The 26,797-nt window shown below is 37.8% G+C and overlaps 2 protein-coding genes across 2 annotated transcripts; both read left to right on the top strand.

Annotated features, from left to right (window-relative positions):
* Positions 1-1,549: 1,549 nt before the first annotated feature.
* Positions 1,550-15,371, top strand: LOC117295556. The gene is made up of 11 exons (XM_033778252.1): positions 1,550-1,892; positions 5,605-7,001; positions 8,071-8,211; positions 8,953-9,156; positions 10,745-10,825; positions 11,375-11,584; positions 11,968-12,105; positions 12,555-12,689; positions 13,143-13,291; positions 14,372-14,531; positions 14,909-15,371. Exons 1-11 carry the CDS (start codon positions 1,793-1,795, stop codon positions 14,981-14,983), a joined length of 2,790 nt encoding a protein of 929 aa, XP_033634143.1. The 5' UTR covers positions 1,550-1,792; the 3' UTR covers positions 14,984-15,371.
* A 5,944-nt stretch (positions 15,372-21,315) lies between these two features.
* Positions 21,316-23,320, top strand: LOC117295246 (transmembrane protein 53-like). The gene is made up of 3 exons (XM_033777783.1): positions 21,316-21,390; positions 21,953-22,031; positions 22,537-23,320. Exons 2-3 carry the CDS (start codon positions 21,971-21,973, stop codon positions 23,286-23,288), a joined length of 813 nt encoding a protein of 270 aa, XP_033633674.1. The 5' UTR covers positions 21,316-21,390; positions 21,953-21,970; the 3' UTR covers positions 23,289-23,320.
* Positions 23,321-26,797: the final 3,477 nt, after the last annotated feature.

Below are 26,797 nucleotides of genomic sequence, written 5' to 3'. Positions count from 1 at the left end.
CGGCATATGTGAAGAATGTTTTAAGCAGAGTCCAATTTCCTAAAGCTGTTAAGCAGAAAATAGTAGTTGGCAAATGTTTAGCAAAATATTTTGCAGGGTACCAGAAAAGTATACAAACAATTTTTTTTTTCCCTGAGCAAAATGTTTCTGTGCTGGTCATATTTTGTTGTACTTAACAGTTTACAAAATTGTGCCTGTGTTTGATTAAACTTGTGGACAAGTCCTTAAATGTTTGTTTAGTAAATGCTCTCAGTTCTCTGTACTGCTCTGGCGATATTGCTGCCTCCCGACTTCTGCCTGAAATGTAAATGCAGCCGAAGTCGCAAGAGCAGTAGGTGAGCTGGATGAGCAATCTCGTCAAACCTTTAACGACTTGTTCACAAGTCTAGTAGTGTTTTAATATAACAAAGCACAAATATTTGCCCGTTATTAATAACGCTCTTTACCTAAAATTTTGCTGTGGCTGCGATCAGAAGAAATGTTAATGTTTAATGTTGATAGAGCACATATGTAAATATATATATGTAAACAAATTATGTAAACAAATGATATATATTTTTTTTCAAAGTGACAGGATGAAAACCAAAGTAGCTGTTTTTCAGGTAATTGTTATTTAAATGTATTTTTTTCTGAAAATTGTTTCTGTTAATTCAAGAAAATAATGCGTATGTATAAGAAGTACTTTCTTTTATAGTCAATTAAAAATTATAGTGATTGAATGATTTTTGTTTATCAGTATTTTTGCCATCATGAATTGTTTTCTAGAATATATAGACTTTAATTGGGTGGTAAAGATCGTTAAAATGTTTTCTTGATAGAGAATGCTGTGACAAAAAACAAAGTTATTATTATTATTATTATTATTATTATTATAAAGTCCTGACACAGAATAACCTATATTTTAACGCGCATTTGTATTGGATCAAGTTCTTAGACATGTAAAGAACAGTTAGATTTCATTAAAATACTTCATTAATAAATAGAAATGAAAGGTATTCTATCAGACTCAAATTCAACATTTGAATTCAGAATTACACAGAGTTTACAGGGATTGCTTAATTGTTAAGGACAAAATGTAAATAGTTTGTAGAATATGTTGAAATCGTTATAGCTTTATTGTTTAAATTTCTTTACAATTACGCACAAATCATAAATTTTCCCCAGGTATTTTGAAAGTTCTCGTAGAAAATTTATATTGTCAGTGTACGGTTCACTGATTATTAAATAACTAAATAAAATAAATTTATAAAAAAAGTGACTGACACAACTGATTCAAGTTGTTTTCTTTTGTCAGACTACGTATTTATTTCCACTTCCACTTGAACGCATTTGTTTTGGTTTCATATTGAAATACATGTATGGCCCAATACAAAACCCAAACTCATTATTTTAACCCCGAAAAATGCACACGGCACCAACTTGTGTAATTGAAGCAAAGTTTGGTGTCTGGTACCTTGTTAAGTGAACACCATTTACATACGGAGAATAATGTTACCAGACTACACTCTAAAGTAAATAAAAACTTGGTCACGACCCATTTGGCCTCGATTTCTATTAGATCGTCACTGAACTACAAATTTAAGTCCTCTACGAAACAGTGAGAATGTGAACTTCATCTTGAGCTACTAGTGGAACATGAACATGCATGCTCACTAACAATGTCTGACAGGAAGATGTGTATTTGGTAAACAGTTGTCTGCTGAAGTTTTTTGGGGGTTCAGTGTGTTGTGTAAAAAGAGGTGTTCGGTCGTTGTGCTTGGTGGGGTCTGCATTGTGCTTTAAACCGCCAATAATGGTGGCTGTGATGTGGTCCAACAGTAGGCTGCCATCAGTGTCATCGAAAGCTGCAGTTCAACTCCTTCTGATGAGCTTATCGGTTTGCCACTTGATTGGTAAGTTTCTTAGCCTCTATTATTAAAACATTTATTGAAACTCTTGTTGGTTTAATTTCAATGAATTTGTTTTGTTGTGAATGTGATAAAAAAGCAAACTTTTTAACATAAATAATTAGTCAAGTGAGTAGTGGTAGTGGGAGTCGAGTACTCTACACAATCTACTGTACATCTTCATTTCCACCATGAGTAAGGTGAGTAAGGTAAGTTGTGTCATTGAGGTTGAGTAGACCAAAGAGTTTGACTGAGAAAACATTTAAAAGGAAACATGCTGTGTTTGTGATCTGACAGGTAGCCCTATTTAATAGTACTAGTAGGGCCAGTCTACTTAAAAAAAAAAAGATACGCCACAGATGGGTGGCGTTTTTATCTCGAGTTGCACTTTTTCCCACTTGTAAGTAGAGGATGCCGTGTTCCTGGTCGCGCATTTTGCACCTTTCACGGTACGACTATACTCTACTACAAGAGGAATGTACTTGTTTTTTTGTTTTTTTTTTCCCTTGTCTTTTTATCGTTTATTCTGTTTATAATTTAATGTAGGCTTTTGCTTTTAAAATTTATTTTAAATATATTTTCACAGTCGTTCATGGTGGTCTGTTTCTGTTCCCTATTTTGTTTTACTTGATCTTCAATGTATGCTTTAATTTTCTTTCCTAAGATGATTCTATTTTAATTGTTAACTTTGTACATATCAGATTGTTTTTATATAGGCTATATGAATATTTCTTATTGTTTTTTTTGTATCCTTTCCTGTAATTGGCGGCTCGTCCGCTGTTGGTTTGGTCAATAAATATAATATAATATACTTAATGAACTTGTCTTTTAACTTACATATAACAGAAACGGTTCTTAACATGCACTATGTACTAGTGCTAATAATACTATAGTATACTATTAGCTAGCTTTTCAGACATATGTGTGCTCGAATAGCGGCTAAAGTAGAAAGACTCTGCTATTTTTGTTTTACTACAAAGTGAAATACAACTTTAAGAAGACCATGCATTAGTTGTCCGGCTCAAATGGTTAAATTTTCACTCTTCAGATTAAGTTTACAAAAATCAATAAAGATAATTTAACCTTTTAGAAATGGAAAGGAAACTCCAGATTGCAAAGATGTTTTTTTTAGTAAAAAACATTCCGATGACTCTATTTCAATTCAAACCTCCAAACTTGGGTGTTTGGGTCTAGAAATCCTGCAGTGTATCCTGGAAGTGAATTATTATCTTCGTGAAGTTTCCCCCACCCCACAATTTGCTTTGTTCCTGTACCCAAAACAATATAACTGTTCATCCACTTCCCGGAGAATGATATTATCTTGTTATTATTGCTTCCACATGTCAGATCACAAATGAGATGACAAATTGTGCAACAGCTGTGTTTCTCCTCCCTTTACTTTATTATTTTAAAACATTTATTTTGAAATAATTTATTTTAAAACATTTATTTTAAAACATTTGTACAAAGATAGAGATTCACAAACTAATTGTTCTTGTTGATTGAATGGCCTCGGCTGTGGTCCATCCAAAGTCCCCAAATAGGCTTATGAAAACTCAAATTGTACAATTGTAAATGTTTGAAATTTGCACAGCGACATTCAGTCATTCTGGAGGACAATAAAAAACACACACACACACACACACACTAAAATTAAACTTTCACTAAACCCAGGTTTATCAACTTGGGGTTCTCTTAATGTTCAATCTAGAATCTGAAGTGAAAAGGATAATACAATAATGTATTTGTTTGTTACCAATTGTACTTTATTTCTTCCATGTTTTTTTTGCGAGAAAGGTTTATTTCAGTTTGCAGTAACACCGTGTCAATTTCATAATGAATGGTGGTACAAAGTACACACACAAACTAATTCCAGTTTTTTTACACTGGGAACAAGGTAGCGACAACTTTGGGAAATGCATCAGATACGCACACCTGTAACACGCACGATGACCTGCAATTAAATATTTATTATATTTGCAGAATGTTTTTGGGGGAGGTTTGGTTTTTTAAAGTTTAAGTTAAGAGTAATAAAAAGGAATGGTTGGGGAAAATGCTAGGGGTTCAGACTTGTTTCATTTTGGGGTCATTGGCCGATGCTAATTTGATAAGACCCTGCTGAGTTGCACATGGGTACATTGACATACCACACAATGCACAAATGACATGAGCTTCATACATTTATACCGTCCTGAATTTTCCTCTATGGTGTAAGAGGCACTCCTATAGGCTAATGGGGAAAATGTTAATTTGTGTAGTGCAACTTTGCAAAGGGCAACACAGCAAAAGCACAGGGCACCACGGCAATCGTTGTGGGTGCTGTGGGGTCTTTTGAGGAAAGACAAGGAATAATAATAATAATAATAATAATATTTATTCGTGCAATCACATTTACAAGCACATGTAGAACAACAGTGGGGTGCCCAGGAGAGCATAAAAGTTAACAAATTAACTGTCGCCAAAAGGCGTATTTCTCCTAAATCCCCCCAAAATACATTAAGGCAAGAGGGGGCATATAAAGGAAGGTAGTGCTAGCACTTCAAGACTAACTATATTTACATTAAAAACGAGCTTGTAGCAACAACTACACTACTTTATCTTGCTACATGTATGTATGTAATTTTAGAATGACATGTTTAGTTCTTGTATGATTCACAAACCCAACAGCCTCCGAAACTCTCCATATTTTGAAGTGCTTGTGAAGTATGTTTACACTGGTTGATTTCTGGGTGGGAGCTATCTCTGAAATCCCCATAATTGTACAGGTAGTTGTCAGTGTTTACGTTGTGCACACTTGACTGTTGGCCTTGCATGGAAGCAGGATATGTAATTATTGCTTGTTAAGTGCCTTCTCAGGTAACTGCTGGAGTGAATAAACCGTTGATAATTAAAGGTGTGGTTGTGTGATAGTATAAGTTATTATTTACTTTAAAGGCAGTGGACACTATTGGTAATTACTCAAAATAATTATTAGCATAAAACCTTTCTTGGTGACGAGTAATGGGGAGAGATTGATGGTACAAAACATTGTGAGAAACGGCTCCCTCTGAAGTGCCATAGTTTTCGAGAAAGAAGTAATTTTCCACGAATTTGATTTCGAGACCTCAAGTTTAGAACTTGAGGTCTCAAAATCAACCATTTAAACGCACAGAACTTTGTGTGACAAGGGTGTTTCTTTCTTTCATTATTATCTCGCAAGTTTGATGACCGATTGAGCTCAAATTTTCAAAGGTTTGTTATTTTATGCATATGTTGAGATAAACCAACTGTGAAGGCTAGTCTTTGACAATTACCAATAGTGTCCACTGGCTTTAAAGGCACTGGACACCTTTTGTAACTGTGAAAGAGACCAGTATTCTCACTTTGTGTTTTAAAATAACAAATCCTCAAAATTTTGAGTTCAATGGGATCTATTGAAGTAACAAGAGAATAATGAAGAAAAACCCCACCCTTTTTGCACAAATTTGTGTGCTTTCAGATCGTATTAAAAGGCTTTAGGTCTGAAGTCTTTTAAAATTTGGGTGTAAAATTACCTCTTTTTCAAAACAACGATACTTCAGAGGCAGTTGTTCCTCACAATGTTTAATACTATCAACAGCTCTCCATTGATCGTTATCGAGTACATTTGTTTTGCTGACAGTGTGACTTTCATCTTAAGCTATCTACATGTGTAGTTGTTTTCCAAATGACTATCTAACTATTTTAACTTTCTTTATAGGATTAGCTGCCAGTAAAGATATGGACGATGATTATTCGACAACTCCCATCAAATATCGGCTCACAACACCATGGATACGACATATGACCCGACCTCATGGGTATTTACCCAAGCAAACAACCCCAGTTATGGGAGGAAGATCCACCTTGAAGCCTTTCTATCCGGAGACCACATCCTCAATAGATATCACAACTGGCGACACCACCACACTGCTGCGACACACCACGAGTCATTTACACACTGGGTCTTCGTTAACCGCTGAACCTATCCATCCAACCACACCTAGTCTGGTAACTGCGATACCACCAGTAGTCCACGCCACCAGCAGCCTACCTCAGTTAACCACTACCTCTCCTCACCCAGAGCAGTCGACACCAGCTCCTCAAACTCAAAGACGATCGACCAGGGCACAGACTGCCCAATCAGATACCCTGCCTCATTTTACAGAGGAGCATCACCCTACTACCCGACACATTCGTCACCCTACTACCCGACACATTCGCCCTAACCCTACTGAGGTTAGACCCACTGATGAGCACCCTCATCACACTGGGAAACCCTCTCCCACTGAAGAACCAGTAAAATCGCAAAAACCAACACCACACCCTCCCACCACAACCCAATCCCAACCCACCATAACCCAAGCCCTACCCATAACAACCCAATCCCAACCCATGACAACCCAATCCCAACCCATGACAACCCAATCCCAACCCATCGCAACCCAATCCCAACCCATCACAACCCAATCCCAACCCATCACAACCCAATCCCAACCCATCACAACCCAATCCCAACCCATCCCAACCCAATCCCAACCCATCGCAACCCAATCCCAACCCATCACAACCCAATCCCAACCCATTACAACCCAATCCCAAGCCATCACAACCCAATCCCAACCCGTCACAACCCAATCCCAACCCATCACAACCCAAGCTAAGCCCATCACAACTGGAAACCCCCCAGCGTCATCTCATCCAGCAACCAAATTAATTCCTGTACCGTCTGAAAATCCAAAGACTCCAAGATTGACAGCAGTTCCAGCCACACAGGTACCCAACACCCATAGTCCTCAACAGGACACAGCTGTTCAACTAATTCTTCAAATATCCTGGACTGAACTTTGTCCCGACGTGGCCAAGCTTCGCTCCTCCATCTCAAAGTTTGCCGGTGTGGTTTTAAATCGTTCCAGCCCGCCCGATGTGGAGCTCCTGAATGACACTCTTCATTGTCCGTTAAAGAAACGTCTTAAAATTAAAGGAAACCCTTTGACAGTGGTACAGGTGGATTTTTGTATCGTGTCTAAAGGAAGATGTGATTCTCCACTTACTGAGAGTGTGGGTCTTAGCATGCAGGGAGACATTACTCAACTACAGACCTATCTAGAACCAAAGGTATGTTGTTTCATCAATATCACACAATATAGAAAGTCACGTAGACACAAGTCGGATTTGAAATAACTAAGAGAGGTTTTTGGTAACACCATGTGAACATCTCTTTTGTGTAGTGTTGTTTCAGAAAAGAACTGTTGGTTAAAGACTCGAGGTTTCGACCAGTATGCCCATGATCGTTTTCAGGAGGCAATACTCAAAAGAGATCTACATAGGGTGCTGCAAACCTCTCTTAGAAAATCACTTGTTTGATCATTATTCTGCTGGCATGGGTGGCTTAGTGTGCAAAGCGCTCCTCTCTCACCAATGTGACCCTGGTTCCATTGCTTGCTAAGGGCATGTTTGAGTAGAGTTGTGCACTGGCTCTCTTGAATTCCACAGGTGTATTTTCGTCTGAGCCCTCAAGTTTTTCCTGAAAACCAAACTCTTTCAATCTTTGTCTGTGCTTTGTGTTTATGAGTTGAGGTGGCTGGCTGCCTAAAATGGCTTTGCATCCTTGCAGCTCAAACACGTAGCCCCGTCCTTTGCAATTCAGGTTAAGATTGGTTAGCCTTCCCAATTATTATTATATTATTATGTTTTGTGGTTGAACAACGAAAAGTGACTAGAGCAATATTTGAACCAATGCCCTCTAATTTAAAGGGAAGGTACATGTTTGGCAATGACTTAAAAACTGACTTGGTAACGAGCATTGGAGAGCTGTTGATAGTATAAAACATTGTGGGAAACGACTGCCTCTGAAGTAATGTAGTTTTTGAGAAAGAGGTAATTTCTCACTAAAATTATAAAAGTCTTTTATTCCTATCTGAAAGCACACACATTCGTCCCACAAGGGTGTTTTTTCTTTCATAATTTTCTCGCAACTTTGATGACCGATTGAGCCCAAATTTTCACAGGCTTATTATTTTATGCATATGATGGGATACACCAAGTGAGAAGACTGGTCTGTGACAATTACCAATCGTGTACCTTCCCTTTAACATGATGGCGCTCTACCCACTGAGCCATCAAGCCCTAATGTCGGCTGTCCGTTTTTTTAGAATTCAAATTGAGTGTATAATGTTTCCTCTAGGTGTTATCAGTACATGTTTACAAATCGACCCAAACAACTGCCCACCCCAATAAAAACGACAAACCACAAGTTGGCGTAGCAACAGGTTTGAGTATAACAACACTACTTGCTGTCGTGATTGGTACAGTTCTTGCTTACAGGGTAAGTACATATTGTCATGATCTTAATTATATAGTAATTCAATAAGAATGTGATCAAAACCAATGTGGATGATGCTGATTGGTCGGACAGTAGGAGGGCTGACGGTCAGTGTACTGTGAAGCTATAGTTTATCTATCATTCAAAACCAGAGTGGATGATAATGGCAAGATAGGTAGGAGGGTTGACTGTGTATGTACCGTGAAAAATCATTCACTCTTTGTTTAAAACCCACAGTGGATGGTACTTAATGGTCGAACGGTAAGAAAGTTGACTGTGTACTGTGAAGATTAATTGACCACATGATATCGTATCGCATAATGGTATAGTTTATAGTTCTGTCATTCAAAACCAAGGTGGATGATATTGAATGGTCAGATAGTAAGAGGGTTGACTGTGCACTAACTTACTGTGCACAGAGTAGATTCATTCACCACATGAAAACGTACATGTACTGCCGGCTGGTATAGTTTATCTATCATTCAAGACCACAGTGGATGATGATATTTAACAGTCAGACAGTAGGAGGGTTGACTGTGTTCTGAGTAAATGCATTCACCACATATCATATTGCATCATATTGCATCATAAAACTAAAGTGGATGATATCGAATGGTCAGACAGTAGGAGGGTTACTGTTGTTGTGATATCACTACATGATTTGGCATAGTTTATCTGTTAGTGAATGATAATGAATGGTCAGACAGTTCCACTAATTATAATCCAGATTTCTCATTGTTTTAGATCTATAGATCTCGTCTGGCCAAGCGACGCGCCATTCATAACCGGTACTACTTTGACGGCAAAGTACTACATGACACGTTGAATGAGTCTCATCAGTTGAGTCCTCTTCATACCATCTCTATTATGCCTGCCACTATCCATCAGCTCATGCCCGCCGTTAATGAAGGCCTGGTCATGGATGATGAGGAGATAGGAGCTTCTGAGGTGAGGGCTTTTATATTTTTTGGGGTTGAACAAAGAAAACTGACCAGAGTAGGACTCGAACCAATGACCCCAGCGCTGTAGCAACTGAGCTATCTAGCCCTATATGTGTCTAGAATCATACTTTTTATTTTAAGAAGTTGCGTTTCAATTCTTTTTCAGATTATTTGCACCTTGACTTTTCCCATGCGCTCTCTCTGTGAGTGGCATACATGTATGTACCTGATCCCACACTACTGAAGGGCCTTTCCCTTTCTGTTACGCCCACTTGCCTCTACATACATGGTACCTTAGCTGGATATACCCACTGGGTTCTCCTTCTAGGTGCTACCTTTATGCCATATTTATCCCACTTGCAGCTGTTAAGCTTGTCCCTGTTTCCTCACTTCCATCAGTTAAAGTTCACCATACCAGTCACATCCATAGATCCGTACGAATACTCCTTCTACCCTCGATCTATCCGACTATGGAACCAGCTCCCAGCAGCCACTGTAATGTCTCCTGCAATAGCAGCCTTGGCTCACATCTCCTCTAAATCATCCGTCAGTTTTAACGCACCCTAAGTTGTCGTCTTTTGTTATCAGTCTTTATTTCTTGTTGAGACCTTAACCTCACCTTATTTCTTATGCACTTTGCCTGTGACGTCACTTCTGCACCATCCTAGTTTAGCTATAGATAGCTGAATAAGGATTCCACCATTGAAGATTGAAGGGTCTGTCCCCTTCTCTTACGCCCTCTTACCTTTACATACTGGGCACCTCGGCTTGTTATCCCAACTGGGTTCTCTTCTGGGTGCCGCCTTTGTGCCATCTTTATCACACTTGCAGCTGCTAAGCTTGTCCCTGTTTCCTCACTTCTTGAGGGTCTGTCCTCGTCTCTTACGCCCACTTACCTTTACATACTGGGCACCTCGGCTTGTTATCCTAACTGGGTTCTCTTCTGGGTGCCGCCTTTGTACCATCTGTATCCCACTTGCAGCTGTTAAGCTTGTCCCTGTTTCCTCACTTCTTGAGGGTCTGTCCTCGTCTCTTACGCCCACTTACCTTTACATACTGGGCACCTCGGCTTGTTATCCCAACTGGGTTCTCTTCTGGGTGCCGCCTTTGTGCCATCTTTATCACACTTGCAGCTGTTAAGCTTGTCCCTGTTTCCTCACTTCTTGAGGGTCTGTCCTCGTCTCTTACGCCCACTTACCTTTACATACTGGGCACCTCGGCTTGTTATCCCAACTGGGTTCTCTTCTGGGTGCCACCTTTGTGCCATCTGTATCCCACTTGCAGCTGTAACTTAAGCTTGTTCCTGTTCCCCCACCTTCATCCATGTGTCTAGGATACTAGCTACCCCATATATATGTCCCCTTTAGTCTTACAGGTTCATACTTTACTCCAACCAGTACCGTTTCCCCTCCTCAGCGCTCCATGTCACCACATGTCACCTCTTAACTTAAGTTGCACCCATTTTGACCCCACCTGTTCCCGATTTTGAGTAATTGTAAGACATTCATTGCTTACGATTTATTTTGAACGCAAATAAAATACAAGCTCCATCATTTGCAACATTGAACTGAATGTTTTGACTTGTTAAATTTCAGATGTATCCATCCCATGTGTTGAGTATGCACGCCTTGTCTCAGTTCTATAGCTACGTTGAGGCTATTGTAGAGGAATACGAGGTAAGGAACTAGACTTAACTATGTTAGGATTAGAAACTTTACATGCAGGAAATACGATATAGTAAGGTTTGTGGTAACACTATGTAATGTTACCTCTAAATGAGTGGTTTTGAAAAGAACCAGAGGTTTCAATTTGACGTTTTGATCGGTACGCTCATTGTCCAACCTACATGTAGGTTTAATCATTACATGGTGTTACTGCAAACCTTACTAAATAAACTATTTTAATTAATTAACCCTCTTACTCTTGGTGCTATTTTTCAGCCAGTTGACCTACAGCATGAGTTGTGTATGGCAACACAACTGTGTACAGAACTAACTGTGTATATGTGTACAGTGAAAAGGCCTTTTATATATAATGTTGTATTCACAAATTGTTTTGTTAATGTTGATATTATGACGATTTCTCTCCGGGAATCGGTAAAGGCGGCTGTAACAATATAACCTCTGCAGCTCCTTGGGTAACAGGCCTATGATGTATACCGGTATATAGATATATTCTCAAATCTGTTTTGATTTATACCTCTTATCTTTCTATTTTTCCATCAGACACTAGTCGACTTTCAGAACAGTGCCTTGAACAAATCTCAAAGTTCTCCCAAGCATTTCTTGAGCCTTCCTGGTCATGGACACAGCCAGGCCCATGGTCATGGCGGCAACTCAGGCAGTCTGTTTCACCCTCCACCCAAGACGAGAATCACTCTGGAGAAAGTCTCCCCTAGCAACCAGAATGGATTCCTTAATGCAAACTTAGTCAAGGTAAAACAAAAGTGTACTTGGTCATTGAAGTTGGCATGTCGTGGCTGAGCGGATGAGAACACCGGACACTTTAGGCAAGATACTTGAACCACTATTTAAGTTACCACTATTTTAACCATTTGCTGCATCCTTCGGATGGGACATTAAGCCATTGGTCTTGTGTGTTGTGTTATTCGAATAAAAGAACCCTGTGCAATTATCCAAAAGAGAAGGGATTCGCTCTAGGAGAAAGGAGAAGCTCTAGCCCTGAATGTTGATGAACCCTACAACCCACTATTGTTAAGTTCTTGTAAGTTAGTTTAAACTATTTGGGTTTGAACAAAGACAAATAACATCAGTTTTCCATCATACCAATCTTTTGTTTGCGTGTTTGGTATTGCCAGGGGTATGGTAAAGGTGGCTATCGTTACATTGCCACTGCAGCTCCATGGGGTACCAGTCTAGCTGATTTCTGGGAGATGGTATGGGAGCAGCAGTCTAGAACCCTGATCTGTCTCTGTTCACCTGAGGAGATGGGAGTGGTAAGTCAAACGACGAGCACAATGTGGGGCCTTTTTGGCGACTTTTGCTACAGCTACTGCTAGATCAGCGGGTCTTTCAGTTTTAAAAGATAGGCAGGGACGTGCACGATCTAGCCGTAGCTGTAGCAAAAGTCACCGTTTCGGACACGTCCTAAGGCTGTGTCCAAATCAGTGACTACAGCTATGTGTCTGGGTGGATTTCTGCTTCAGCTCGTGTTGAAGTTTAGCATGTCCTTATAGCAACCCCCTCGTAACAGTTGAAACTGTAGCCGCTGCTAATTCGGATATGGCTTAACTCAAAGTTGATTCAGATTCAGTTTTTTTGTTGTTGATAGTTTTGCCGTGCCTGGGCCTTTCCTCTGGCAGTCTCTGGTACCAGTATATTAGAGGGTTATTGGTCAGTGCTTTGAAGCACCTGTATTTTAAAGTACTTAATTGATTATCATCAGGTGTGTCCGTGGTACTGGCCGAGGGAGGAAGGCATCCAAGCAGCTCAGCTCTACGGTGACATCTTGGTGATGAGACAAGGATGTATCTTGACTGAGAACTACTGTATGTCAACACTCCTTGTTAAGAATATCCAGGTAAGATACGAAGATGAAGTTAAAAATCAGCGAACCAATCTGGCCCCGATTTCAAAGAGCTGCTTTAGCACAAAAAGTAGCTAAGCCAAAATTAATTATGCTTACTAGAATAAGATGGCCAGCCAAAGTACCATGTCTCATGTACAATTTATGACTGGTATCCAGCTCCTTGTTACTTAGCAGAAAATTTATAATCAATATTTTATGCTTAGCAGAAGATGAGGTCAAGTTAAGCCCCTGAACCCCTATAAATCGATCAATGTGTCTCACACTCTTCAGTCTCCTCACGATGACTAGAGCAAGCTATTCAAAACGTTAAGACCAAAGAGAAATTCACTCTGTGCTAGTAAAGTTAACAGATACGTTTTGCAAACCAAATATACGAGGGTAATAAACAATATTTCTGAAATTATCATATCATAGCCTGTATTTATTTGTTTGCCCCCTCAACAGAAGAATCTGTGTCGTCCAATCACCCACTTTTGGTTTACACAATGGCCGACTTCTGATGTTCCAGCTAGCAGCGCAGTTATGATATCATTCTTACTACAAGTTAGACAAACTGTACAAGAATCCTACGGTCCTATCGTAGCCCATTGTAGGTAAGCATCATCATCATGGTGACGTCTGTGTCAAGTTTTTGTTTCCATTGTTTGGCATTTTAATAGGCTTGGTGGAGCTGATTCAAGTCAGTACAAAAATTCATGACTTCAGAAAGTTGATGTTGGTATGTTCGCATAAATGCGCCGCCTCTACGATCTGATTCTGTAGGTTGGTTGTTCTTGTCCAATAGTTATGAGAGGTGGAGAAGACATGGTGTTTGTCGAGTGCAGTGATAGACTGGACAAAGTGAAATGGGAGTGCCGGAGAAGGAAGACTGGCAAGAAATATTGATGCGAGAAATCCATCAGGAGCAAGAGTTGGTTTTCCCAACAGTAATCTTTCAATAGAGGAAGTTTTAAAGTTCACTTATTGGTGGTGCTGTGACCTTTGTCAGACACATTGACGGCAACAATTACAGCTGGGAGAGCACACGGGGGTCGGTTGGGACATGTTTTGCCGCGAAACGTATGAGGAAGTCATGTTCAATCTGGGGAAGGAGCAAATTGTCGGAGAAGGAAAGCGCGTCCAGATTGACGAGAGCAAAATCGGCAAGAGGAAATACTACCAGGGACATTATGTGGAGGGGCAATAGGTGTTTGGGGGCATCGAAGAGGAATCTAGGAAATGCTTCATTGTGACTGTTGAAACACGTACTTAGGATTCACTTCTACCCATCATAAGGGACTGGATTGCTCTCGGCACAACTATAATTTCCGACTGCTGGAAAGCTTACATTAACTTGGACAAACACGGCTAGATACATGAGACCGTCAACCATTCCAAGGAGTTTGTAAATGAGTTTGGGTCGCACACAAACAAGATTGAGGAAAACTGGCAGCAAATGAAGGCGAATCTGCCAACACATGGACGTTGGAAGTACCAGTCAAAAGAGAATTTACACATGGTGCTCCCCAAAACCTCACCTAGTGCCTGGTGATGGTTAAGATCTAATGTTTTTTTTTGTTAAACTTTGGCCCTCCAATTTTTTTCCCTTTGAATTGAAATAAATAACAGAGTAAACTGTCTCAGCAAAGTAGCCAGCTATTGACCCAGTTTATTTGCTTCTTCTTTTTCTTCAGTGACGGCTGTGGTAGGACTGGTACCCTACTCGCCATGGACAGTGGTATGCGTAGCTTAGAGGACCTGTGTACCGTGGATGTACCATCTATTGTTTGTAGCATCCGACATGACAGAGGGGCCGCAGTGCTACTGAGAGAACATTATGCTTTCATTTATAAGGTAGGACTTGCCTTCAAGAAGACTTAGGCTTTATCCGATTTGGCGTCTACAGCTCTGGCTACGGCTGTTGCTAAGGGTGTTGCTAAGGACATGCTGTACCCAAACGCATGATGGTGCGGTAATATAGCTGTAGCCCTAGCTGTAGCCGCTAATTCGGAGATGGCCTTACCGTAACCTTTGACCTCAGTGTGCCCTGGTTCGATTCTTTGCTAGGGCCATATGTGAGTAGAGTTGTGTTTTTTTCTGAATTACTGAATACACATTGGTGTAAGGGTAAAAACAAATTGGAAGTTTTTTACGGTCATTAATTTTTGGAGTAGTTGGAATTCTATGACACTACCTTCCATTTGCTGATTTCTTTCTCTGTTGATTCACAGGTGTTGTACGAGTATTCCGTCATGCTCACTCGCGGTTTGACTGCTAACATTGATGCAGACATCAGCTTGTGTTAGAGGTTGCGTTCGTTGAGTGCTAAGCTTCCCAGTCACCGTTTAGCTACAGTGCTAAGCTACACAGTCACCGTACAGTAAGTTGGACTGCTAATTATGGTTGATTTAATCGAACAGTAACTGATAACAGTACAACCTAGCCATTCTAATCTCCCTTCACACTGGGCACATGAAAACTTGGTTGACCTATTCACACATGATTATTTAACCCTGGTAAATACCTGGGAAACTCTACCCCTGCTTTGTCGTATGGTTGACCCTTCAGAGACTAGTTAGTTGACCTTACTAACTAAGTTAGTTGTTATTTCACCCAACTATGGTCAGATTAAAGGCAGTGGACATTATTGGTAATTGTCAAAGACTAGCTTTCACAGTTGGTATATCTCAACATATGCATAAAATAACAAACCTTTGAAAATTTGAGCTCAATCGGTCATGGAACTTGCGAGATAATAATGAAAGAAAAAACACCTTTGTCACATGAAGTTGTGTGCATTTAGATGGTTGATTTCGAGACCTCAAGTTCTAAATCTGAGGTCTCGAAATCAAATTCGTGGAAATTTACTTCTTTCTCGAAAACTATGGCACTTCAGAGGGAGCCATTTCTCACAATGTTTTACACCATCAACCTCTACCCATTACTCGTCACCAAGAAAGGCTTTATGCTAATAATTATTTTGAGTAATTACCAATAGTGTCCACTGCCTTTAACAGGTTTTGGTACAGAAAGTACTTTTGTATCCCAGTTTGGATAACTATTTCAGCAAACTAGAATTTTGTTCATTTAGATTTTCTTGACTAAAGAAAATCTCAATTTAAATCAAGTAATGAGGCAAAAACTGAACCTCACATCCATCACTCCTGACGAACATCTTTTGTGCCTCTTTAAAAGATTAATTGCCAATATTTTACATTGAACAAAATGATATAAATCTATAATAAGCAGCTCAACTTTAGTGTAAAAAAATATATTATCCTATAATCTGTAAAAATTAAAAAACATTCAAAGTTTTCAAACTCTTACATGTTAATATTTCATATCATTTTTTATATCAGTAACTTTTTAATATAGACATGTACTTCTGATCAATCCTTGCCACATTATTTTGATACAAAATATTTTATATTCAGATAAACAAAATAAATAAATAAACAAAGTGCCATGTTTTTTTAAGTTATTTTTAACAGATTTTATCATTTTTTAATTCAGTTCAAAGTAATTGATGATTTTTATAGTGTTCTTGCAAATGTTACTTACTTAAACAAGATTTGCATTTTAATCTTTATGTTTTAATCAGTTTGTTTATTACTCACACTGACTGTCTTCTGGTATAATGTTTTTTGTTTTTAAAGAGATCTATATCCTAATTAAATTGTTGTAAAATGCACGCCTCAGTTTAACAAATTCATATAAAGATATGTTTTCATTTCTAGCAGATTTTCCTGAACCAATGCTTGAAACTTTTCAGAGAATCAGCTGATTTCCTCTTTGAAAAAAAATAAATATCACTATGGAAAACTGAAAAACAGTTTTTTTGTGTTTGTAAATATCAAAATGATTTTTGCAATTACAAAGGTGTATGTTTTTAAACTTCACCACAGTGTATTTCTTAATTATCCTTGGACTTACATGCAAAATCAATTGTGAGGGATTCAAATTATTTTTTGTTTTTGAGTACCAGAAACATTCCTTTCTTCAAACTGAGTCTACACATCGGGAATGACAAAAGAACATCGCATACAGTAGGAGATCTTTGGAATGCTAGGTGGCAGCAGACTTATCAGGTAATTTCATTGTTCTTTGGAAATATGCACAAGCTCAGAACTAAACAATAGACCTTTTCGCAATAACCCGTTGCGCTAGCGCAAATTGTTGAATGAGGTGCAAGCTGGTCGAGCTAGTAATTAATCCTGATCACTACCTAGACCAGCATGCACCTCATTCCACACCTAAATGCCGCACACACAGTATTTGCGAAAAGGTCTATGGAAATTTACCTGGTAAGTCAACTGCCACCTAGAGTTCAGTCACAATAATGTTCCATGCTAACATTTCATAAAAGCGACTTTTATATAATTTTTTATACACAACATTAGCTTTATTTGTAAATGAAATCAAAGGAAATTCATTTTATATGTACTACTTGTAATGTAACAGACATGTGACTCTTAGGGTCACTCGGAGATCCAAGTACTTGGTACTCGGCTGTTGTACTATCAGAGTATTTGGTACTCGGAAGCTAGACTGGTACTCATACATGGAGATCCAAGTACTTGGTACTCGGCAGGGGAGTCGGTACTCGGATATCAGAATACTCAGTACTAGGCCACCTGCACTAGTACTCTATTGCCTTAGTACTTGTGCTTTAGTACTACATTACTCGACTACATAGTACTCTGCAGTACTTTATAAATTGGCTGGTAGTACTAAACTACAACATAGGCCTTTTTTATATTTTTATGCTTAAGATAAATCTAAGCTTGTTTAATGGAACAGAGCCACCTTTTTTTGTAGGTAAGCTAAACAGAAATTGTGTATTTTTAGTTTTTCATTTTTCTGTAGAGTACTTCATCTTTAAAAGTTGTATTTTGTGTTTGTAATTCATTTTGCATTTCCAAATTCAGATATCTAACAGGAAGTTAATGTATTCAACATTCCACTAGAAGTTTTATATTAAAAAAACTCAGATCTTTGGTCTAGAATGTTTTGTTCAACAGCACCATGATTTAATCACAATTAAAATTCAATGCAACATTCTGTAAATTTTAAATCTGCCATGATTTTGTGTATTTCTCTGATCTGTTAACTTATTTTGTCTTTATTTATAACCCCAAAATACATTTTTTTTCAAAATATGGGTCAAAAATGAAAAATATCACAAGGGGTAAGTCCAGCATTTTTATCAAAATATGGGTCAAAAATGAAAAAAATCACAGCATTTTTATCAAAATATGGGTCAAATAAGAAAATATCACAAGGGGTAAGTCCAGTCAAAAATGAAAAAAATCACAAGGGTAAAGTCCTGCATTTTTTTTCAAAATATTGGTCAAAAATGAAAAATATCACGAGGGGTAAGTCCAGTCAAAAATGAAAAAAATCACAAGGGTTAAGTCCTGCATTTTTATCAAAATATGGGTCAAAAATGAAAAATATCACAAGGGGTTAGTCCAGCATTTTTATCAAAATATGGGTCAAACATGAACAAAATCACAAGGGGTAAGTCCAGTCAAAAATGAAAAAAATCACAAGGGGTTAGTCCAGCATTTATATCAAAATATGGGTCAAAAATGAACAAAATCACAAGGGGCAAGTCCAGCATTTTTATCAAAATATGGGTCAAAAATGAAAAATATCACAAGGGGTAAGTCCAGTCAAAAATGAAAAAAATCACAAGGGGTTAGTCCAGCATTTTTATCAAAATATGGGTCAAACATGAACAAAATCACAAGGGGTAAGTCCAGCATGTTTATCAAAATATGGGTAAAAAATGAAAAATATCACAAGGGGTAAGTCCAGCATTTTTTTTCAAAATATGGGTAAAAAATTACAAAAAAATCACAAGGGGTAAGTCCTGCATTTTTATCAAAATATGGGTCCAAAATGAAAAATATCACAAGGGGTAAGTCCAGCATTTTAATCAAAATATGGGTCAAAAATGCAAAAAATCACAAGGGTTAAGTCCAGCACTTTTATCAAAATATGGGTCAAAAATGAAAAATATCACAAGGGGTAAGTCCAGTCAAAAATGAAAAAAATCACAAGGGTAAAGTCCTGCATTTTTATCAAAATATGGGTCAAAAATGAAAATATCACAAGGGGTTAGTCCAGCATTTTTATCAAAATATGGGTCAAACATGAACAAAATCACAAGGGGTAAGTCCAGCATGTTTATCAAAATATGGGTCAAAAATGAAAAAAAAATATAACAAGGGTTTAGTCCAGCATTTTTATCAAAATATGGGTCAAATATGAAACATATCACAAGGGGTTAGTCCAGCATTTATATCAAAATATGGGTCAAAAATGAACAAAATCACAAGGGGTAAGTCCAGCATTTTTATCAAAATATGGGTCAAAAATGAAAAATATCACAAGGGGTAAGTCCAGTCAAAAATGAAAAAAATCAAAAGGGTTAAGTCCAGCATTTTTATCAAAATATGGGTCAAACATGAACAAAATCACAAGGGGTAAGTCCAGCATGTTTATCAAAACATGGGTAAAAAATGAAAAATATCACAAGGGGTAAGTCCTGCATTTTTATCAAAATATGGGTCCAAAATGAAAAATATCACAAGGGGTAAGTCCAGCATTTTTTATCAAAATATGGGTAAAAAATTACAAAAAAATCACAAGGGGTAAGTCCTGCATTTTTATCAAAATATGGGTCCAAAATGAAAAATATCACAAGGGGTAAGTCCAGCATTTTAATCAAAATATGGGTCAAAAATGAAAAAAATCACAAGGGTTAAGTCCTGCACTTTTATCAAAATATGGGTCAAAAATGAAAAATATCACAAGGGGTAAGTCCAGTCAAAAATGAAAAATATCACAAGGGTTAAGTCCAGCATTTTTATCAAAATATGGGTCAAACATGAACAATATCACAAGGGGTAAGTCCTGCATTTTTATCAAAATATGGGTCCAAAATGAAAAATATAACAAGGGGTAAGTCCAGCATTTTTTATCAAAATATGGGTAAAAAATTACAAAAAAATCACAAGGGGTAAGTCCTGCATTTTTATCAAAATATGGGTACAAAATGAAAAATATCACAAGGGTTAAGTCCAGCATTTTAATCAAAATATGGGTCAAAAATGAAAAAAATCACAAGGGTTAAGTCCTGCACTTTTATCAAAATATGGGTCAAAATGAAACATATCACAAGGGGTAAGTCCAGTCAAAAATGAAAAAAATCACAAGGGTTAAGTCCTGCACTTTTATCAAAATATGGGTCAAAAATGAAAACTAAACACAAGGGGGTAAGTCCAGCATTTTTATCAAAATATGGGTCAAATATGAAACATATCACAAGGGGTAAGTCCAGTCAAAAATGAAAAAAAATCACAAGGGTAAAGTCCTGCATTTTTATCAAAATACGGGTCAAAAATGAAAAATAACACAAGGGGTAAGTCCAGCATTTTTATCAAACTATGAGTCAAAAATGAAATAACAGCATTTGTATCAAAATATGGGTCAAAAATGAAAAAAATCACAAGGGGTAAGTCCAGCATTTTTATCAAAATATGGGTCAAAAATGAAAAATATCACAAGGGGTAAGTCCAGTCAAAAATGAAAAAAATCACAAGGGTTAAGTCCTGCATTTTTATCAAAATATGGGTCAAACATGAACAAAATCACAAGGGGTAAGTCCAGCATGTTTATCAAAATATGGGTCAAAAATGAAAAATATCACAAGGGGTAAGTCCAGCATTTTTATCAAAATATGGGTCAAAAATGAAAAATATCACAAGGGCTTAGTCCAGCATTTTTATCAAAATATGGGTCAAAAATGAAAAAATCACAAGGGGTAAGTCCAGCATTTTTTATCAAAATATGGGTGAAAAAATTACAAAAAAATCACAAGGGGTAAGTCCTGCATTTTTATCAAAATATGGGTCCAAAATGAAAAATATCACAAGGGGTAAGTTCAGCATTTTAATCAAAATATGGGTCAAAAATTTAAAAAGATCACAAGGGGTAAGTCCAGAAGTCCAGCATTTTTATCAAAATATGGGTCAAAAATTTTAAAAATCACAAGGGGTAAGTCCTGTATTTTTATCAAAATATGGGTAAAAAACGAAAATATAACAAGGGGTAAGTTCAGCCTTTTTATCAAAATATGGGTGAAAATTGAAAAATATCATAATGGGTAAGTCCTGCATTTTTAGCAAAATATGGTCAAAAATCAGAAAAAATCACAAGGGGGTGAATAAGTCCATCGTTTTTATTAAATATGGGTCAGAAGTCAAACAAATCACATGGGGTCAAGTCCAGTATTTTTATCAAATTGAGCCTATTACATCAAAGAAGTTTTTTTTAAAACATATTAAAAAGATTCCAAAGGTCCCACTCAGTGGGCATTGATCTCTTCACACGCTATTATATTTTCAATTACTGTGGACAAAAGATATTAATAGTCAAACTGATTTGGTCTAGTCCTTGAAATGTTCTGTCACATACCCCCCCCCCCCCCCAAACGTACTTTGACCAGGGATGGCGTGAGCTATTCTGCAAACACACCGGTCGTGTGTTCCTGAATCGAATGATAATCCATTTCCAACAATACAAATAAAATCTGCAGCATGAATATATTATGATAACTTAACCTTACCTTGTGAGATGGTTTATTCAGAATGATCGCCGTCAAACAAAGGCGAAGAAAAAAAGCAGAGTCATCATAATCATTTCTGTAAGTAGACTTGGCAATAATTTTTACAATGTTTATGTAAAATGAAAACTAAAAAACATGTGTCTTTAGTATTGTATTTAAACTTGTATCAACAAGAATGGAACTGTGCTTCAGAGTAGCAGATTTTCTTAGCTCCTACAATTTCATTTTTTACATGTTATTCTTTAACTTGGTAAGTAGTACACAGCTTTGGAGAGTACAGTGCATTTTGAGAAACTTGTCACTTCAAAGTACTGGTTGTGGAAAAAGATATCTCATTTTATCCACCAAAATTGAATCTGAGAAGCATTACTGACAGTGACGCTTCTTAGATTGTGTATTGTAAATTGTAGATTATTCTTCCTGCGCGGACACAACCACTCAAGATATTCAGCGATATCTTAAAAACACTAACACCTTTTGAAATGAAAATTTTTACAGGTTAGTTTTTATGTTATCTACATCTATAACAAAGGATTGAAACTAACAGTGGGTTCCAGTAGAATATCCCTGTAAAGGAAAATCTTGCAAATCTATTGTTACACAAACTTATGGTAAATCTTGAATTGGTTGTTGATTTTAGGAGATTAAATGAACCAGTATGGAAGCTGCTGAAGTCATTGATGTGTCTCCTTCTCTAAGATTACATAAATACAAATCAAGTAAGTATCAATAAATATCAAGTAATAAACCACCAGGGAAACTGACTAGGTAAACATCATTAAATATCTCTGTTTAAAAACAATCATTAATTTCTGACCTGTTTCCCTTGCACTGATTGAACAGGAATAAAGTCAGTATTTGAGTCCTTGTTGTGGCCCTTGACACGATTCTGGGCAGCCAGTCGGGATAATTCAGTGGTTTTGTGTCCCTGCCTTTCACCTCTATGGACCCTGGTTCGATGCCCTGCCTGGACCAGAGCCTTACATGGATTGGGGTTTTCAGTCCCTACCTGCTCCCATGTCTTAAACTTAAATTTCTTAATTGGCTTCTTCAACAAGTTGGTGTTATATGTTTCCATAGGATACTTTGCTGACTATGTACATGTAATTCAGATTCAGATTCAGAAGTGGTCTGGCTCCCTGTCGCCCTTCTCCCGTCTAAGTCCGATCGAGCCTTTCTTGAGTCTGTACAGTTTCTTCAACAGTTTCCAATTCTCATTTGAAGATGCTGAAACACCACTGGTTCTTCTGATGCCATGGATGACATGCACCGAGAAAGCAATTAAACGCTACAGGCAACTCTATGCCAGAAGAGGCTACAATGTCTTGACCCTCTTCCCAAAGTCCTCCTACTACTACTGGCCGAGCAGTGCCAAAGTCATCGCCAGGGAAATCATTCATATTCTCCTGACTCATACAGACGTGGCAGCATCACCCATCATCGTGCATGCTTTCTCTATAGGTTCAGTTGTGTACTCCATCCTACTATCTCAGATGCTTGCAGAGAACAGTAAGGAAATCGGCGAGCTTCGAGACCGCATCGTTGGGCACGTCTTCGATAGCATGATCATTGAGGGACCATGGGACAGGGTGAAGGGCGTGGCACACATCCTCTCAAGTCGTTGGTTGATGCAGCAGTTAATATTCTCCGTAGCTCATGTGTACTATCTACTGACGTACAAGTATACTCAGAGAGTAATGAACGAGGCCAAAGCAGCGATGTATAAGAATCCATTTCAAACTCCTCTCTTGGTGTTCTACTCGGCTGTTGATCCAATGTGTAAAACTAAAACCATGGAAGACTTCGTCAGGTGCTGGGCCGACCGCACTGGACAACTTGCGCATCTTAAGGCTTGGGATGATGCACCTCACGCTGGAGGGCTTCAGAAATACCCAGAAGAATACACCAAGACTTTGTTTAAATACATGGACAGTTTGGAGCTGAAGGGTGCTCAAAACCATCCATCCAAGCTTTAATGTGTCGCTATCAGACGGAATTTCTGTACGCAATTTGCCAAATTATGGGGGGGGGGGGGGGGGGGGGCGGCGGGACACGACACAGAATCTCAGGGTGTGGGGGGGGGGGGGGGGTACCCATAGTTTGTCCGACATTAGTTACCAGAAAATGTAGCCCTGAGCTTAATCTCAAGTGCTGAGGGTGGTCTCAAGTGCGAATCAATCTGAATTGCTTAGCAAAGTGTAATGTAACACCACAAATCACAATGGTGATACTGACAATTCATCTCACAATTGTGATATGAATCTCAAATCTTTGTGCAAACATAAAATATATTCAAAACTTTTGTTTCTATACATATGCATGACTTACTACTGTAAGCATGTGATTAGTAGTAAACCAAACATTTATTTATACTTAAACAAAAACACAACACGGCTCAATCTTGGTATCATTGCAAACTTATTAAATGCCTATTTATTCATTCAGTCAAAAGAAACAGTTTTACTACAGTACTTTGTCAGAAAATAAAGTCTTATGGACGAATACAAGGTTTAATATTACAATGTACTCTGTATGTGCCTGATGTATTCAAGTTGGAATGTATTAAATAGGGTATGGTATAGACCTTTACCATACAGCCACCATTTTGGTATTGTTCCCTGTATCCAGTAGTAGTAATCAATGCTAACACTCATTGCACAAGAAAGTAACCAGACTATTTTTTCTCGCAGTCTCGGTTTGGTTACATTGATTTGGATTGGGGACAAAATCAAGATGGCCGCACCATGATAAAGGTCTTTAAAGGAAAGGTACACCTTTGGTAGTTGCTCTTAAAAAAAATGGCAATAAAACACTTATGGTTACAAGCCTAAGGGAGCTTTCGATAGTTAAAAGTATTTTGAGAAAATTTCTACTTCAAAGTAATCTTGTTATGAACACAAGATATCAGTTTTTTGCTCCAAAAATTTGAATCTGAGAAGCGTCACAATCAGTTATGTTAATCAGATTGTGTATTCCTTTTAGGGATATTCCTGTGTGGACATATTCGCTCAGGTTTTTAGCGATATCTAAAAACCCAGAACTTATTGAAATTTTGAACTTGTTCATTGCTGTCTCTTATCTTGTCAGAAATAGGAATTTTTTTGCGGCTTGTAATAACAAAAATCTGGACAAATCCAATTAAATGTGAACGTGGCAGGTATTTGTAATAGGGATTTTACAAAAAATTGTATTGATACTGGAAAAAACCTTAATGGTTTGAAATTGAATTACATTACTGCAATAGCAGCTTTCATTTGTACTTTCTATTCTTTTGAACATCTTAAAGAACCGCTTCAAACATTTTCACATCAAATATCTACTTTCCCTACCACTGAAAGTACAACTACATATAAAGTATACATCTCATGATTTCTTTGAAACGAAGTACGGTAAGAACAAAATCTGTTGTCAAAAGGAAACAAATAATATGACAGCTTTTTTTTAACCTTGTTAAATTACGGGGAACCTCAATAGTTGTATTCAAAGTGAGGAGGAATTCTAAAGGCAAGTAAAAAAACCTGGCATGTTTTTGGAATAAGGGATTGGGGCAATAAGAAATTACAATAAATCAATGAAAACAAAGAAAAGTAACAACGGCCCAATAATCACAAAAATCAATCAACAAAACAAAAATATTTTGAAAATAAAGCTTTTCTTTGAAACTTCAAAGCTACTTCAATTCTTTGAAGACCATTTGAAACTTCACAAAGATATATTTATCAATTGAAATATACCGTATATTAAAACGTATTAAAAAGTTGAATGCAAATATATCTACTCAATGATACAATACAATAAAATATATTCAAGTAATACTTCATAATATCAAATAAAACTTTATGAAAATGAATCTGTCACTATAAAGGCATGGATTCCCTTTATGTAGTTGGGAATCCATGGTCGCAGTAAAGAACCCTTGCAAATAACGTCCTCAAATCATCATCCACTGGCTTGGGACAAATTTTGCTGTCAGACTAGACTTAGTCTTGAAGTCAAGAAGGTAATGTGTGTAGTTACAGCGCGGTGTAGCTACGGGAACGATGCACACACCCTCGATCCCAGTATGTGTGTGTGAGTCAGTCGCAATTAGAGCTGCCTCGCGCTACCTAGGACTGTTGCATGTGTAACATCGCACTGTGACTGTTGCATGAAAGGCAGACAAATAGGCAGCGCCTAACGACTTGTCATCAAGTCTAGACTAGACTCTGCAGTGTGCACGATTGAATACAGTCAGGTAATATTTTCTGAAGTTTTCCTATCCTGCCACCCCTTTTTCATTTGTTACGTAATAATTTAGAATTTAATTTCCTCAAAAGAGAAATGCCTTTTGGTAAAAATGAGTGAAAAAGTGGCGGCAGAATAAACAGAAAATATTCCCATATTAGCTTTCAGGGGCCATCCCTAATAGTAAGAAATACTTTCTCTTTCTTGTCACTAGACAGTGGATACTGGAAATGTACTGGCTAGACTCTAAAAGCCCCCCCCCCCAAGGAATTGACCCGGATTCCAGACCCACTATGTAATGGGCCTGACTCCTTTGAGGGTCAGGCTGACCCGGAAACTGATTGGGATTTTGACTTGAATTCTTCATCAGTTTGACACAGTTTTGGGTAAGTTTCACAAAGAATTTGTGTCAACTCTGACCAGCACCTGGATGTTTTAACAGTGTATGATAAAAATGACTAGCCTCCTGCTAAGTGAGTTTTACGCTACATACGAAGTGCGGACCTGAGAATAAAAGAAGTCCACATAATGTAGGGACCTTAAACACTATGTGGACTTAAACACGTCAACACAGTGTTATTCACAGTGTTGAAGAATAGGAAAAGGAATGTCCACATACTGACTGCAACCATGGAGGAAATCCTCCATGCTGCAACACAGAGTTGTGTGTGTGTTTGGGGGGGGGGGGGGAGGTTCTGATTCACCTTTTCTTGTTGATATTTATCAATCCAAAATGGCCGACAGGGCAACTGTTGACGTATCTCCAAGGGTTCTAAACATACACTAGTGGTTTCAAACCTTTTGTTAACGAATTCAAGATAAATGATGCATTCAAATAATATTTTACATACTATTTACAAGATACAAATTGTACAAATATTTGGGTTGGATGAACACATATAAAAGTAAAGTGTTTTTAAAAGCACTAGGTTTAATAAGAAAAAGGGTCAAAATAAAGCAATAGGAGTTATGCACACATGACATCGTTTAACAGGGCCCCATTGGCTAGAGGTAATAAGGAGGTTGTTCATAGGCCGTTCATGTGCGCCACGCGTATGTACAGTGTGTGTTTTCATTATTTTGTCCCCGTTTCACAACTTAGATTGCAGCGCAATGAAGTTAAAGCATAAGGTCCAAAAACATTTGCTAAGCTTCACAGGCCTTGCAACATTTTTTGGAGTCAATGGAACATTGTAAATTCCCGCCAAAAACTCAAAGATCACAAAAACTACACTGTCGGAATGTTATATTAAACACTGTT

This window comes from Asterias rubens, chromosome 10 (genome assembly GCF_902459465.1).
Source record: "Asterias rubens chromosome 10, eAstRub1.3, whole genome shotgun sequence".
NCBI lineage: Eukaryota > Metazoa > Echinodermata > Asteroidea > Forcipulatida > Asteriidae > Asterias > Asterias rubens.
The sequence above is the reverse complement of the archived record's forward strand: the minus strand, read 5'-3'. Positions and strand labels throughout refer to the sequence as shown.

Excerpts from the sequence above, each read along its gene's own strand:
- LOC117295246 (XM_033777783.1), top strand. The coding sequence starts at position 21,971 with ATGGAAGCTGCTGAAGTCATTGATGTGTCTCCTTCTCTAAGATTACAT. Across the intron at positions 22,032-22,536 it reads ATTACATAAATACAAATCAA|ATGCTGAAACACCACTGGTT; the intron begins GTAAGTATCAAT and ends TCTCATTTGAAG.
- LOC117295556 (XM_033778252.1), top strand. The coding sequence starts at position 1,793 with ATGGTGGCTGTGATGTGGTCCAACAGTAGGCTGCCATCAGTGTCATCG. Across the intron at positions 11,585-11,967 it reads TTAATGCAAACTTAGTCAAG|GGGTATGGTAAAGGTGGCTA; the intron begins GTAAAACAAAAG and ends TGGTATTGCCAG. Across the intron at positions 13,292-14,371 it reads CCTATCGTAGCCCATTGTAG|TGACGGCTGTGGTAGGACTG; the intron begins GTAAGCATCATC and ends CTTTTTCTTCAG.